The sequence below is a fragment of the Salmo trutta genome, chromosome 9 (assembly GCF_901001165.1).
Source record: "Salmo trutta chromosome 9, fSalTru1.1, whole genome shotgun sequence".
Taxonomy (NCBI): domain Eukaryota; kingdom Metazoa; phylum Chordata; class Actinopteri; order Salmoniformes; family Salmonidae; genus Salmo; species Salmo trutta.
The window spans coordinates 12,174,222-12,187,838 of NC_042965.1; the positions used below are offsets into that span (position 1 = coordinate 12,174,222).

The window sequence follows — 13,617 nt, forward strand, 5'->3', positions numbered from 1 at the left end:
AACTCCCAAAATACAGGTGTGCCAAACTTGTAGCACCAAGGTGCTTCAACAAAGTACTGAGTAATGGGTCTGAAAACTTACGGAAATGTGATATTTAATTTATTTTGTATTTTTATAAATTAGCAAAAAATTCAAAAAACTGTTTTTGCTTTGTCATTATGGGGTATTGTGTGTAGTTTGACGACGGGAAAAAAACGATTTAATCAATTTTAGAATGAGACTGTAACATAACAAAATGTGAAAAAAGTCAAGGGGTCTGAATATTTTCCGAAGGCGCTATATGCTGTAGCCTTAAGATTTCCCTTCACTGAAATAAAGGGGCCTAGCCAGAACCATGAAAAACATCCCTAGACCATTATTCCTCCTCCACCAAACTTTACAGTTGGTGCTATGCTTTGGAGCAGGTAGCGTTCTCCTGGCATCCACCAAACCCAGATTAGTCCGTCGGACTGCCAGATGGTGAAGCGTGATTCCTCACTCCAGACAACGCGTTTCCACTGAGTCCAATGGCGGCGAGATTTACACCATTCCAACCGACGCTTGGCATTGCGCATGGTGATCTTAGGCTTGTGTGCGGCTGTTCGGCCATGGAAACCCATTTCATGAAGCTCCTGACGAACAGTTCTTGTGCTGACGTTGCTTCCAGAGGCAGTTTGAAACTCGGTGGTGAGTGTTGCAGCCAAGGACAGACAATCTTTTTTACACGCTACGCACTTTAGGACTTGGTGGTCCCGTTCTGTGAGCGTGTGTGGCCTACCACTTCGCTTCTGAGGCGTTGTTGCTCCTAGACGTTTCACTTCACAATAACAGCACTTACAGTTGACCGGGGCAGCTCTAGCAGGACAGAAATTTGATGAACTGACTTGTTGGAAAGGTGACATCCTATGACGGTGCCACGTTCAAAGTCACTGAGCTCTTCAGTAAGGCCATCTTCCTGACAATGTTTGTCTATGGATATTGCATGGCTGTGTGCTCTATTTTATACACCTATCAGCAACGGGTGTGGCTGAAATAGCCGAATCCACTAATTTAAAGGGGTGTCCACATACTTGTGTGTCTTTATTATATTTTTGTTAACTTCAGGGGTATAGGTGGTAGTCCACTAAAGGTCAGGCTCCTGGCTAGACAGTCACTTTAGTGTGAAGGTTTCAGTTTTGTGGGTGTAAAAGGCTTTAGTTGAAATCGCCAAAAGTGCTGTGGGCAAGGAAATACCAGACCTCATAGCTGCCCCCAAAACCCCAAACCCCAATGTTTATAAAATATATAGAGTTAGCCTCGAGTTACTGTCTCTGATGTCAGAATGCACGAGAGGTTACCACTTAGCGCCCTCTCCATGCGTCACCAATGGGTCTGGGTATGAGGGTTCAGAGTCTGGATTCATTCAAACATCTTTCAGCTCCCGGACATTAGAAAAACACCCTCACCTGTAGACAAAACAAAGTAAGAACCTGTCTTCCACCTGTCTTTGCGGTTCAGGGTGTTTTTCCTCTCTTTTCATTTGTTTCCAGTAATTTGCTAGATCTATATCTTTTGGAACCACTCAACATGGTTTTCTGTTTTGGGTCAAGAGTTTCAATGCACTGACTGGAGTAAATTCAACACCGCAAGTGTGCTGTCTCTGACTTCCACCTGAATTCCCCTGGAGAACATTACTCAGAGCAGAATGCTGACATTTGACCCTCACTTGCTTTGAGTATACATAATAAGAAAGCAGCACTGAATACAGTGTGTATGTTGGTTGTAGTTATTCACTGTATGATCTATGACATAACTGGAGCAGTTACTCAGAAATGGAGGAAATGCATGCTTTATATGTAAAAAAAAAGTACTTTTCTCAAACACAAACACCAGTACAGCTTGTGAATCCGAGCTACATCACTTCAGTTAATCTCCCAGACCATCCATGTCCCAACTGATTACAAACTCCCCAAACCCACTCAGAGCACATAACTAGGAACCAACAGGAGATAAATAATGAATCAAAATGTTTCCGTTTTGATGTTGTACTCTTACGAGCTGTTCTGCGACCCCTACTTTGAGAAGAGGCTTTTCAAAGAATTCAGGCCCGTATCCATTGAAGCGCATGGGAAAGCATCCCAGGAGGAACTTCTCGTTGGAGGAGAGGAACTGGAAGGCTATTAAAGTATACAGCGCTTAAGAGCACCTGGCCTGTAGTACACAATTACCACTACATACATCTCAGCACCAATAACATGCATTCTGTGACTTTCATACACCATACTATGCTTCATTGTGTACTTATATTATTTCGTTATAGTCAGGGGTGGGTTCAACTTGGACTTTCAAAATGGTGGACCGTATTATCCACGAATCAAAGCATTCTTAGTATGTTAGTTATTGTTACGCTACTATTGGAGTACAGTGGTAAGTTATGCTGCAGCTGTTGTTAGACGATAATTCTGTCCAGCAGGCTCAGACACATGTCCTCCTGACACCCCCTTAGAGTCTCTCTATGACATCACTCTCTGGCTCCACTGTCCTTACTCCTTACGCCAATGATAAACTCATTCATATGCATTCATGACATTAGCATTTTCCTCAGATAGATTAACATTTCCTCCGACACAAACAAAGGCATCAAGAGAGAGGGAGCAGATGAATCAGATGGCATGGGGAGTGTGGGCTGAACTGGCTCAAAGGGAGGACAGTTCAGCATTCGTTACTTGCCTGAGCTGGGGAGGGGGGGGGGAGAGGTGGCAGAGAAAGTTCATTAGAGTTGTATTGCTTATCTGAGATGATGAGGCTCATGGTTTAGATCTGCAACTATCACACACACTCATGCGTCACGCACACATTCACATGCATGTACAGTAGCACACACACACACACACACACACACACACACACACACACACACACACACACACACACACACACACACACACACACACACACACACACACACACACACACACACACACACACACACACACACACACAGCTCTGATGGAGGTTACCAGGAAACATTGAGGCCTTGAAATGCAAATGTGCTGAAAGACAAAGTCAATGCATATTTAATGGGGAACAAGGCAGCTTAGTTTCTGCTGTGTGACAGTGACCACTTGTGTGTACTCACTGGGATGTGCTGTAGCCAGAGATGGGCAGTACTTATATTACAAGTATTTGAAATATGAATTTGGTCATTTGAATTACACTGGGCTGAACTACACTCCAATGTATTTTGTATTTCTAAATACTGTATTTTGTATTTTCAAAATACTTTACTTATACAATTTATTTTTATAGTGATTCACATTTTGTGGACCCCTTTCACCCTGCATTTTTATCAGAAGTCTGATAGCACTGTTGTTAAAAGAGCATCTGCTAAATGAACTAAATATAAATGTATATGTAAAAATGTTGATAAATACTTTATTGAGGGAAATGTACTTGATTCGATTGTGATGTGTTGTTGGCTCATCTAGCTTCTATTGTGATGTGTTGTTAGCTCATCTAGCTATCTTAAGATGAATGCACTAATTGTAAGTCGGTCTGGATAAGAGTGTCTGCTAAATGACAAATGTAAATATGAAAAATTGCAAAGCATGCTGAGTATTGTTCTAATGAGCTCCGCCCCAAAGCAAGGCCAATAATAATAATACCCAGTGTGCTTTGCGGTTCATTTTGGTATGTTCATTTTCATAGATACATTTACATTTTGTTCATTTAGCAGACACTCTTATCCAGAGTGAATTACTCATCTATGGTAGATAAACAACATTTCACAGTCATTGCAAAAAAAATGCGTTTGTAACTGTTGTTGCTGTTCGGGCTAGCTAAATACAAATGTATTTTTGTATAATAAAATACAAAATTCATGTATTTAAATGAAATACATTACAAAATACAATACATTACAAAATACATGATCTTTATGGTATTTTGTATCTGTATTTTGTAATTGTATTTTGCCATTTTTGCCGATCCCTGGCTGTAGCCGTAGCGGGCACAGATGCCACCTCTCTCTTGAAGATAAACAGCTGCACTACTGGGGAGCAGAGAACAATTCAGATGCAGCATTTCATGGTTTAATTCATGTAAGATTCTGTAAGGATCAAAACGTAACAGATCATTTCAGGTCACAGAGTTTGTTGCAGCGAGACGCAATATTTAGTCTCAGTGAAGTTACTTGTTTGTGGATTTGATTATGAAGCTGTTGGCCCAGGAAACAGCTTGTGTGTGTGTTTCTGTGCATGTCGGTGCCGTTTAAGATGAGAGAGGATGATAAAAAAAAATATGAACTGCCTTATGTCTATTGCAGCATATTGGATGACTGTCATTCATATTTCATTCACCCAGCTCAGTGTAACATCTGTAGGTTTAGGCTACAACCTAGCCTGTGAATGAATGAAAGCTTACAACGTAGGTGCACAAGATCATTTTAAGTAATCAAGGTGACAGACAGTGACACATTCAATACCGTCTTGCACACCCGTGCCTGCATCCAGCTAATCTAGGGTGTAGTCATTAGTCCAACAGTTGTAAATGAGAGTTTATATTGGACAAATTCAGCTTGCTCACATAGCATCCCGCTGTGTTTGAGGCGGGTGTTGAGTAGGCTAAACTAGCTAGCTGGCTGCATTCACTAGTTAAGTGAAAGTAAAAAAATAAATACAACCAAGTAAATATATCAATCTCTCTCTCTCTTCTTAATTTTGGAAGAAATGCATTTGTTCCAAACTGTTCAACTATCGTTTTTTTCTCTTTTTGAGTCAACTCCTCACCACATTTAATGCACTGCAGTGCTAGCTAGCTGTAGCTTATGCTTTCAATACTAGATTCTATCTCTGATCCTTTGATTGGGTGGACAGCGTGTCAGTTCATGCTGCAAGAGCTCTGATAGGTTGGAGGACGTCCTCCGGAAGTTGTCAAACTTACTCTGTAAGTCTATGGAAGGGGGTGAAAACCATATATTGAAGTCAATGTACCCAGAGGAGGACAGAAGCTAACTGTCCTCCGTCTACACTATGGTGCTACTCTACAGAGTGCTGCTGAGGATGCTCCAGACCTTCACTGCAAAACAGTATGTTTTCATACATTATTTGGTGACATGTAGCATAGTTTTATCAAATCTTTATTAATATTTCACTATTTCTATGTTTATGAAATTCACTGAGGAGGATAGTCCTCCCTTCGTCCTCTGAGGTGCCGCACATGTGCATGTGTGTGTATGTGTGTTTGTGCACATTCGTGTGTGTGTATTTAGCGGGACACAAAGGCTGGTGTTCAGTGTGCAGTTTGCTTTCTGGTTACACAGCTGTGATCCTACCGACTACACAAACAATCAACACACACAAACTTCATCCTTGCAATACTTCAAGCTAAAGGAATGCCATGGGCACTTGGATCATTCAGGGATACTGTTAGGATCTCATTAAAACTAACATGTCTAACATAAGTTATACAGAAATGTGAAGTTTGAAGAAGCCCTCTGCCTTGTCCCTGCCACCATGCACACAAATATCTGGCCACCCAGCGGAACTGTTCACTCACCCATACTGGAGCCTTTTAGCGCCTTTGAGGGCTAAGCCTATCAGACCCCACTGTACTAGCGGATGGGCTTTCACAACAAACAAACAAAAACAGTGTTAGATCAAGTCAATGCCATAACAATTCTCGTATCTACATTCTGGTGTTTTGTTTTTAATAGAAGATTTTAAAAAGCATACGTTTCAGGATTGAGAGCGTCCTATTTTCTGGAATAATCTAAAATCTATAGTTCTGAGTTACTGTGGTAACATTACATCATACAAGCAGCTCACATCTGAGTCCAAGCATCATTCCCATTCCAACGGCTACAGACACCAGACCCAGCCCTGACGCAATCGATAAGGGGAGAGGATTCAGAGTGATACAGAGCACACCTTGGCCATTATTCCACATGAAGGAAAATTACTGGAGCATTTCATCTCAGCCATGAGAGAGAGGGAGAACAGAGGGCATGAGACATATTTTATTCATCCCACTGGTAAGTGCAGTCACAGTGGAGGGAGGAGGCTGCAGGTCCACTCCTGACTGGCCGCCACATCAACCACATCATGGTCTTCTCTACTGTACAGACCATCTCCAAGAAAGCACTTGTATAGCTGTCAATAACTGTCAACAGCAACTCTGGGTTGGGGCGCAGCTGAGTACACAGCTTTCATGTAGAACCATGATACACCTCTTTTCTTAGACAGGTGTATAGTTGCAGTAAGTGCTTATTGACACTGTGGAGAGGACATGCACACAAACACACACACACACACACACACACACACACACACACACACACACACACACACACACACACACACACACACACACACACACACACACACACAGAGATGTCCACGCAAGGACGCGGGCAAGCAAGCACACACACACACACACACACACACACACAGAGATGTCCACGCAAGGACGCGGGCAAGCAAGCACACACACACACACACACACACACACACACACACACACACACACACACACACACACACACACACACACACACACACACACACACACAAACACAGGTTGTGTAATCTGATCCCAACTTCCATCTTGGACCAGCTGTCTACTACTCCTGCTCTCCAAAATCCATTAGCTGTTGCTGCCCTCTGCTGCTCCATTATAGTAATTGTAATGGAGGCAAAGTTATGAAACAGATAAAGGCACGTGTGTGTATTTGCTGTCATTTCCTTTCTCAAACATAAATTGTGAAAAAGCTTTAGAACAGAAGAATCACAGGAGTCAGTTTTGCCATTGCATTGTAGTTTACACTTGGTCAGGAACCACAAACTGTACAATACTTGTGCAAAATTTACATCACATTAATCAGTGTTGGTATAGCCTTGGAAGTTACAGGAAATCCGGACCATATATATTGGAACATATACTGTACACTTATGAGTGTAGATAGACTTATTAGGTTTATAGTAATGAGTTAGTTTGGATGAGATCAGTCTGAAGGACAGGGTTTGGCGTCTACAACAGGCTCACAGCGGTCCACCACGGCCCGGATCTCGCCGATCTGAATGCCATCGTACACCCCAGAGATGGAGGTCCACTGGGTCTCTCCGTTGCGGTATGTACGGCTCAGCCTGGCTGTGAAGGGGATGTCTGCGGTGATCTTGCGGCCCTCCATGCGCACGCTACAGGAGTGGTTGGGTGGCACCTTGAGCTCCACAGACACAGAGTGGCTGAGGGCTTCCACCATGGTGGTGCCCCTGTTGAACTGCAGGGTCTTCTCCCCACTGAACTCAACCCCTGCGGAGCCGATCAGGGGGATCTTGGCTGTGATGCCGGCGGTGATGCCCAGCATGGTGGTGCGTCCGATGTTCCAGGTGCTCTCCACCTCTGACGTCTTGGAGATGGTCACCGTCTTCACTACCGTCTGGCACTCGTTGTTGGTGACGCCGGAGAGGCGCATGGTCTCAGGGGGGTAGTGGAACATTTCCACCTCATCAATGCCATACTTGACATGGGAGATATGCTGGGTGTAGGCATCTCTGTTGATGGCCAGGACCTGGTAGCTCTTGTACCAGTACTCATCGCCCTCCCAGGGCAAGAAGAAAGCCTCGAACTGAGGGACCACCTTCCCCAAGCCATACTTGTTCTTCCCAACGTAGATGCCCACTCCAGAGCACGTTCTAACTGAGTGTTTGGGCACCGAGCCATATGAGTCCTCCTTCCACTCAACAAACTCAAAGTTGTCTCTGTTGGCCAGGATCTCAAACTCTGAGGCTTTGTACTCTCTCTCACCGTAGGGGTATTGGCAGTACGGGCCCTTGCTAGGAGTGTAGAACCCGGCTTCGCAGTTGTATTTGCAGATGTAGTCGGTGCGTTCGGTGTAGCCGTTGTAGATGCCCATAGCTGCGGTGGGGAGAGAACCATTCCAGCTCAGCCACTGCAGGTTGACATTGTCCCCAAACATGAATGGAGCAGGCTTCTGTTGGTCCTCAAACTCAGGCGGGTTCTTTGGACCCTGGATGGGACCATTACTGGACAGTGGGGGGACCTTTCCTTCCAGCACTGGGTTTAACAGGGACACTGGAAGACAAAGAATACACTGGACATGTCAGAATACCAATATTTTAGTCCTAAATAGTAGGCCTTGAGTATGCACATTTTTTTTGTTTAATAGTATGCAACATTTAAAAAATCGAGTATACTTTAAATGCCCGCATGTCATACTCGTTTTGGCTTTGATCAATGAGATATGGGGATGCGCTATCGAAATCAACGAATAGCAGGAAACAACGCAATCGCGCATGAAACATTCTCAGTATGCAAAAAAAAATGATATTTTATAGTAGCCTATGTGAACTTTTTTTAAATCGAGTATGGTTTAAATGTCAGGATATTATAGGCCTACTCCTTTCGGCTCTTCATCTAGTAGAATTTGATGCACACATTTCCATAATGCATTGGAAGAGGTGGGCTGGGGGTGATAGGCCCTAGTTCTCTTCAAGTAGCCAAACAACAAAATGAAGCTACTTAAATGGGAAGACGCCAAATAGCGAAGCTGCTGCGGTGGTGTTCAAATGTAGGCCAAGTAGTTTTTGTTCTCCTTAATATGATCACAAGTATTGCATCGTAAGCTACATCTTTTTTGTTTTTACCCAAAGTGGATTTCTGTTTTCCAATTGAAAAGTGCTTCTTGTCCTCTTTGGCCTTATATTTACATTTTTACATTTTAGTAGACGCTCTTATCTAGAGCGACTTACAGTAGTGAATGCATACATTTCATACAATTTCATACATTTTTTTTCTGTGCTGGCCCCCCGTGGGAATCGAACCCACAACCCTGGTGTTGCAAACACCATGCTCTACCAACTGAGCTACAGGGAAGGCCTTCATCAGGGCTTTTAAAGTAAATACCAAACCACCTTTTGATTTGTGAATGTGTCAGCACCAGGGACTCGGGATGTGGCTGCATTATTGATGTCAAGTTAATCAGGCCTTTTGATTTGAACATATGGGTTGTCTTTGTTTGTAGGCTAAGGTCGTTAAAATCTACGTGAGTGACGATGGTGTCAATATTGGTGTAGTTGGCCAGAACCGAAGGCAGGAGAGAGTTGATGTCATGGACACGGGCTCCTGTGTGACAGTGGACCTTGGTCGGTCCACAGACTGTAGGCAGGCCAAAATCTCTCGCCACCTAGCTGCCCACAATGATGGTGGTCGTGATGGAATCCGATGGGTAAACAACCTACTGAACTGTGGTGGCCATGGGGGAGGGTGCCACTGGGCGGCCGCCGGCTATTGGTATACACCCAGGATCCGTAATGACCCCCGGGCCTCGTATGTCCGTCTTAAGCGGTGAAAAGCTGTTTGATAGCTGGATCAGACCTTCTCGGATAGATGGGTGGCCAGGCCGCCTCTCCGATCTACGCCTTGCGAGTGTCCAGTCTCCCAGTTGAGCTGAACATCTGTCCGTTGGATTAGGACAGATCAACGACACCTGACTCATCAACAGATTTGCTACAGGAGGCATTTAAAACTGATATTCGGTTTGCCCTTGGTTACAGCAAGGTCGGTGTACATAGAAAGCAGGTTGTCCTTTTTCCTTGCAGCTGAGCTAACAGCCGGAGAATCTCTTTCCTACGATGCTTGATGGTGGTGCACTTAGGCAGAAAAATCCCTGTCCATTTTCCAGTTCCACCTTATCTTCATCTTGTGATTGTGTGGAAATCATCTCACACCTGAAGCATTTGTGCCCAGCCATGGATAAAACACCAATGGGCTAGTACTGCTAGTGTTACCCTGCTCCATTTTTATGATGTCTAGCAGCTGCTACTCAACAGGAATCCGGGACCAAAAAATTGCGGTCCCAGCCATAAAGGCTGACTGGTTCGCAGAACCGGTAGCAATACAAACTTAAGCTATGATTAAAAACCATTTAATAAAAACTATTACATAAAAAAAAAACGACAGGACACTGTTCTGTTGCGCGCTATGATGACGTCTCTTGCGTGCTCCTATAGCGCCTTGATGATGTGGCTCCTATATGTTACAGGACTTTCGTTTCACTAATAAATATGTTGAAATGGAACCAAATGATCAGTTTCTGTCTGCAGTCCTTTTAAATAGGATAGGCGGACTATATGGGGTACATTATAGGTCGAATGTGATAGTCTGCCTCCAACCAGCCTGAGTAGGCCAATAACTCCATTCCTATCCTATTCAGAGTTTAGAGAAATGAATCAAATTGGAAATTAGCTTTTATCAGGCTGGTTAATGTGATGCATTTTTATTTTAAATTTGAAAAAATCCACCCGCACATGGCCCCGCCCCTCCCCACCAACTCAGCCAGTCAGGAGCCAGTACTGCGTTTAGGCCGTGGCATACTGCATACGTTTTACTAAACGGTTAATGCTAAATAGTATGTGACAATAGGTACATAGTATGCAGTTTAAGTATGTAGTACGCTGGTATGGGTATTCGGACACGGCCACTGTCACAACATACACCCATTACTGTTGTGTTGAAACAACTGACTTTCTGAATGTTTTCTATTTTACTTTCTAAGAGGTTGAACGCTGGGATTGATTGAATAAAAGGGGTATATGATTTACCCTTCTGTCTCAGTGAGCTCTTCCTCACTATGTCCAGCAGGCTGCCTGGAGGGGAGACTGCATCCTGGGCACAGGATAGCCCCAGGTGCAGCAGGGAAACGACCACCAAGACGAACAGCTTCATCTGAGGAAGACCAGGAAAGAGGAGGAAAAAGTAAAATAGTGGTTACCACTATAGCTATAACATTATAGTGTTACACAGATTCACGTTAAATCAACATGACTTTGCATTTGAAACGTTGTGTTATCGATTCTTTCTTCCATTAGCTCCATTGAAATAGTGCCCTAAATGCACAAGTGGAAGAGCCAGTGCACTCACCCTCACAGTCTTCCCTCAGTGAGCAGTGAACCTGTCGGTTCTCCAGGTTTATATAGCTAGCTCCTTTATGACACTCATAAATTACAACACTCACTCTCTCAGGGCTTTGACATGGAATAGTATGATAGGACAAACATTAGGAAAGAGGGTAAAATGCTACACTCTCTTCTTTTTGTTTTATTTGTATTATTGGTTTCATTATCATAATCATCTGAAACGTATGAGCTAATCTCTCTCTTCTCTCTCTCCAGCCCCCTCTCTCTTACGCCCTTGACAGCACCACACCATGACAATGTATTAGTGCTTGACAAAATAATGTAAATTGGAGTTAGCTTAGACACTTCAGAATATTTTTTTTTGCCGTCTTGTTGATGTGCAGTTTTCTTTGGAAGACAAATTGCCCTGTCCTCTCACTTGTCACACCAGCTATGAGAAGGGAAGAACAGACACATTGAAGACGCGGGATTATTAACATGGTTACGCAAACAGAGTGATAACAGAGATAAAGGTAAAAGGCTTCTAGGACAGAGCTGACTGTCCTGAAATATCAGACAGCCTTATTGGTGTTCCCATACCTTTCTTCAAAGTTGGTTAGGAAGGAGAATTTAGTTGTGGGCATAATAGCGTGATTCAATTCAATTGATCTTTATTGTTTCCGAAGGGTAACTTGTGCATTATTGATATACAGTTGAATGGCCGAAAGGACGACAAGTGGGGTGATAAAGAACGATCAAATACAGATTCTATCAATGTAAAGACCTTTATACTGCCTATCAATGAAAAGACCTTTATACTGCATGTCCTATTTCATTATCTGCAGAGGAACATTGAACTAGCGTGATAAAGAAATTGATAATAGCTATCTGTGTCAAGGACTTATAGAGATGGCCTTGACACTTGGGATCATCAGTAGATTTGGCCAATCAGTACAAATCCAGGTTTTTGGCCTTCGACCAATAGGGTCAATAACATTACATCTGGGGGATTCTGAAGGAGGTTCTTGTCTTTGCTTATCAAAGGAAGGCTTGTGATATCTCCAAGAACAACCTCACTTGCTAGTCAGGCAAAGCTTCAATACAGGACTAAGATCGAATCTTACTACACTGGCTCCGATGCTCGACGGATGTGGCAGGGCTTGCAAACTACTACAGATTACAAAGGGAAGCACAGCCGAGAGCTGCCCAGTGACACAAGCCTACCAGACAAGCTAAAGAACTTTGAGGCAAGTAACACTGAAACATGCATGAGAGCATCAGCTGTTCCGGATGACTGTGTGATCACGCTGTCCGCAGCCGATGTGAGTAAGACCTTTAACAGGTCAACATTCACAAGGTCGCAGGGACAGATGGATTACCAGGACGTGTACTCCGAGCACGCGCTGACCAACTGGCAAGTGTCTTCACTGACATTTTCAACCTCTCCCTGTCGGAGTCTGTAATACCAAGCAGACCACCATAGTCCCTGTACCCAAGAACACTAAGGTAACCTGCCTAAATGACTACCGACCCGTAGCCCTCACGACTGTAGCCATGAAATGCTTTGAAAGGCTTGTCATGGCTCACATCAACACCATTATCCCAGAGACCCTAGACCCACTCCAATTTGCATACCGCACCAACAGATCCACAGATGACGCAATCTCAATTGCACTCCACACTGACCTTTCACACCTGGACAAAAGGAACACCTATGTGAGAATGCTATTCATTGACTACAGCTCAGTGTTCAACACCATAGTGCCCTCAAAGCTCATCACTAAGCTAACCCTGGGACTGAACACCTCCCTCTGCAACTGGATCCTGGACTTCCTCATGGGCCGCCCCCAGGTGGTAAGGATAGGTAACAACACATCTGCCATGCTAATCCTCAACACTGGGGCCCCTCAGGGGTGTGTGCTTAGTCTCCCTCGTTACTCCCTGTTCACTCATGACTGCACGGCCAGGCACAACTCCAACATCATCATTAAGTTTGCTGATGACACAACAGTGGTAGGCTTGATCACCGACAATAATGAGACAGCCTATAGAGAGGAGGTCAGAGACCTGACCATGTGGTGCAAGGACAACAACCTCTCCCTCCAACTGATCAAGACAAAGGAGATGATTGTGGACTACAGGAAAAGGTGGACTGAGCACGCCCCCATTCTGATCGAAATGGGCTGTAGGTTGAGAGTTTCTAGTTCATTGGTGTCCACATCACCAACAAACTAACATGCTCCAAGCACACCAAGACAGTCGTGAAGAGGGCAGGACAAAACCTATTCCCCCTCTGGAGACTGAAAAGATTTGGCATGGGTCCTCAGATCCTCAAAAGGTTGTACAGCTGCACCGTCGAGAGCATCCTGACCGGTTGCATCTCTGCCTGGTATGGCAACTGCTTGGCCTTTGACCGCAAAGCACTACAGAGGGTAGTGCGTACGGCCCAGTACATCACCGGAGCCAATCTTCCTGCCATCCAGGACCTCTATACCAGGCAGTGTCAGAGGAAGGCCCTAAAAATTGTCAAAGACTCCAGCCACCCTAGTCATAGACTGTTCTCTCTGAAAGAGAAACAGAAAGCGGTACCGGAGCGCCAAGTCTAGGTCCAAGAGGCTTCTAAACAGCTTCTACCCCCAAGCCATAAAACTCCCGAACAGCTAATGAAATGGCTACCCAGACTATTTGCATTGCCCCCCCCCCCCTCTACACTGCTACTACTCTCTGTTACTATCTATGCATAGTC

At 44.3% G+C, this 13,617-nt stretch overlaps 1 protein-coding gene across 1 annotated transcript; it reads right to left on the reverse strand.

The window, feature by feature from the left end:
• Nucleotides 1-6,754: 6,754 nt before the first annotated feature.
• On the reverse strand, nt 6,755-10,909 carry LOC115199896 (natterin-3). Its single transcript, XM_029762432.1, has 3 exons — nt 10,897-10,909; nt 10,578-10,701; nt 6,755-8,049 (listed from the first exon to the last, which is right to left on the reverse strand). Exons 2-3 carry the CDS (start codon nt 10,699-10,701, stop codon nt 6,959-6,961), a joined length of 1,215 nt encoding a protein of 404 aa, XP_029618292.1. The 5' UTR covers nt 10,897-10,909; the 3' UTR covers nt 6,755-6,958.
• Between the last annotated feature and the right edge of the window lie 2,708 nt (nt 10,910-13,617).

What these genes read in the sequence shown, in the direction of transcription:
- LOC115199896 (XM_029762432.1), bottom strand. Translation starts at nt 10,701, where the DNA reads ATGAAGCTGTTCGTCTTGGTGGTCGTTTCCCTGCTGCACCTGGGGCTA. An exon ending in GAGCTCACTGAGACAGAAGG is followed by an intron (nt 8,050 to 10,577) that starts GTAAATCATATA and finishes TTTGTCTTCCAG; the next exon opens with TGTCCCTGTTAAACCCAGTG.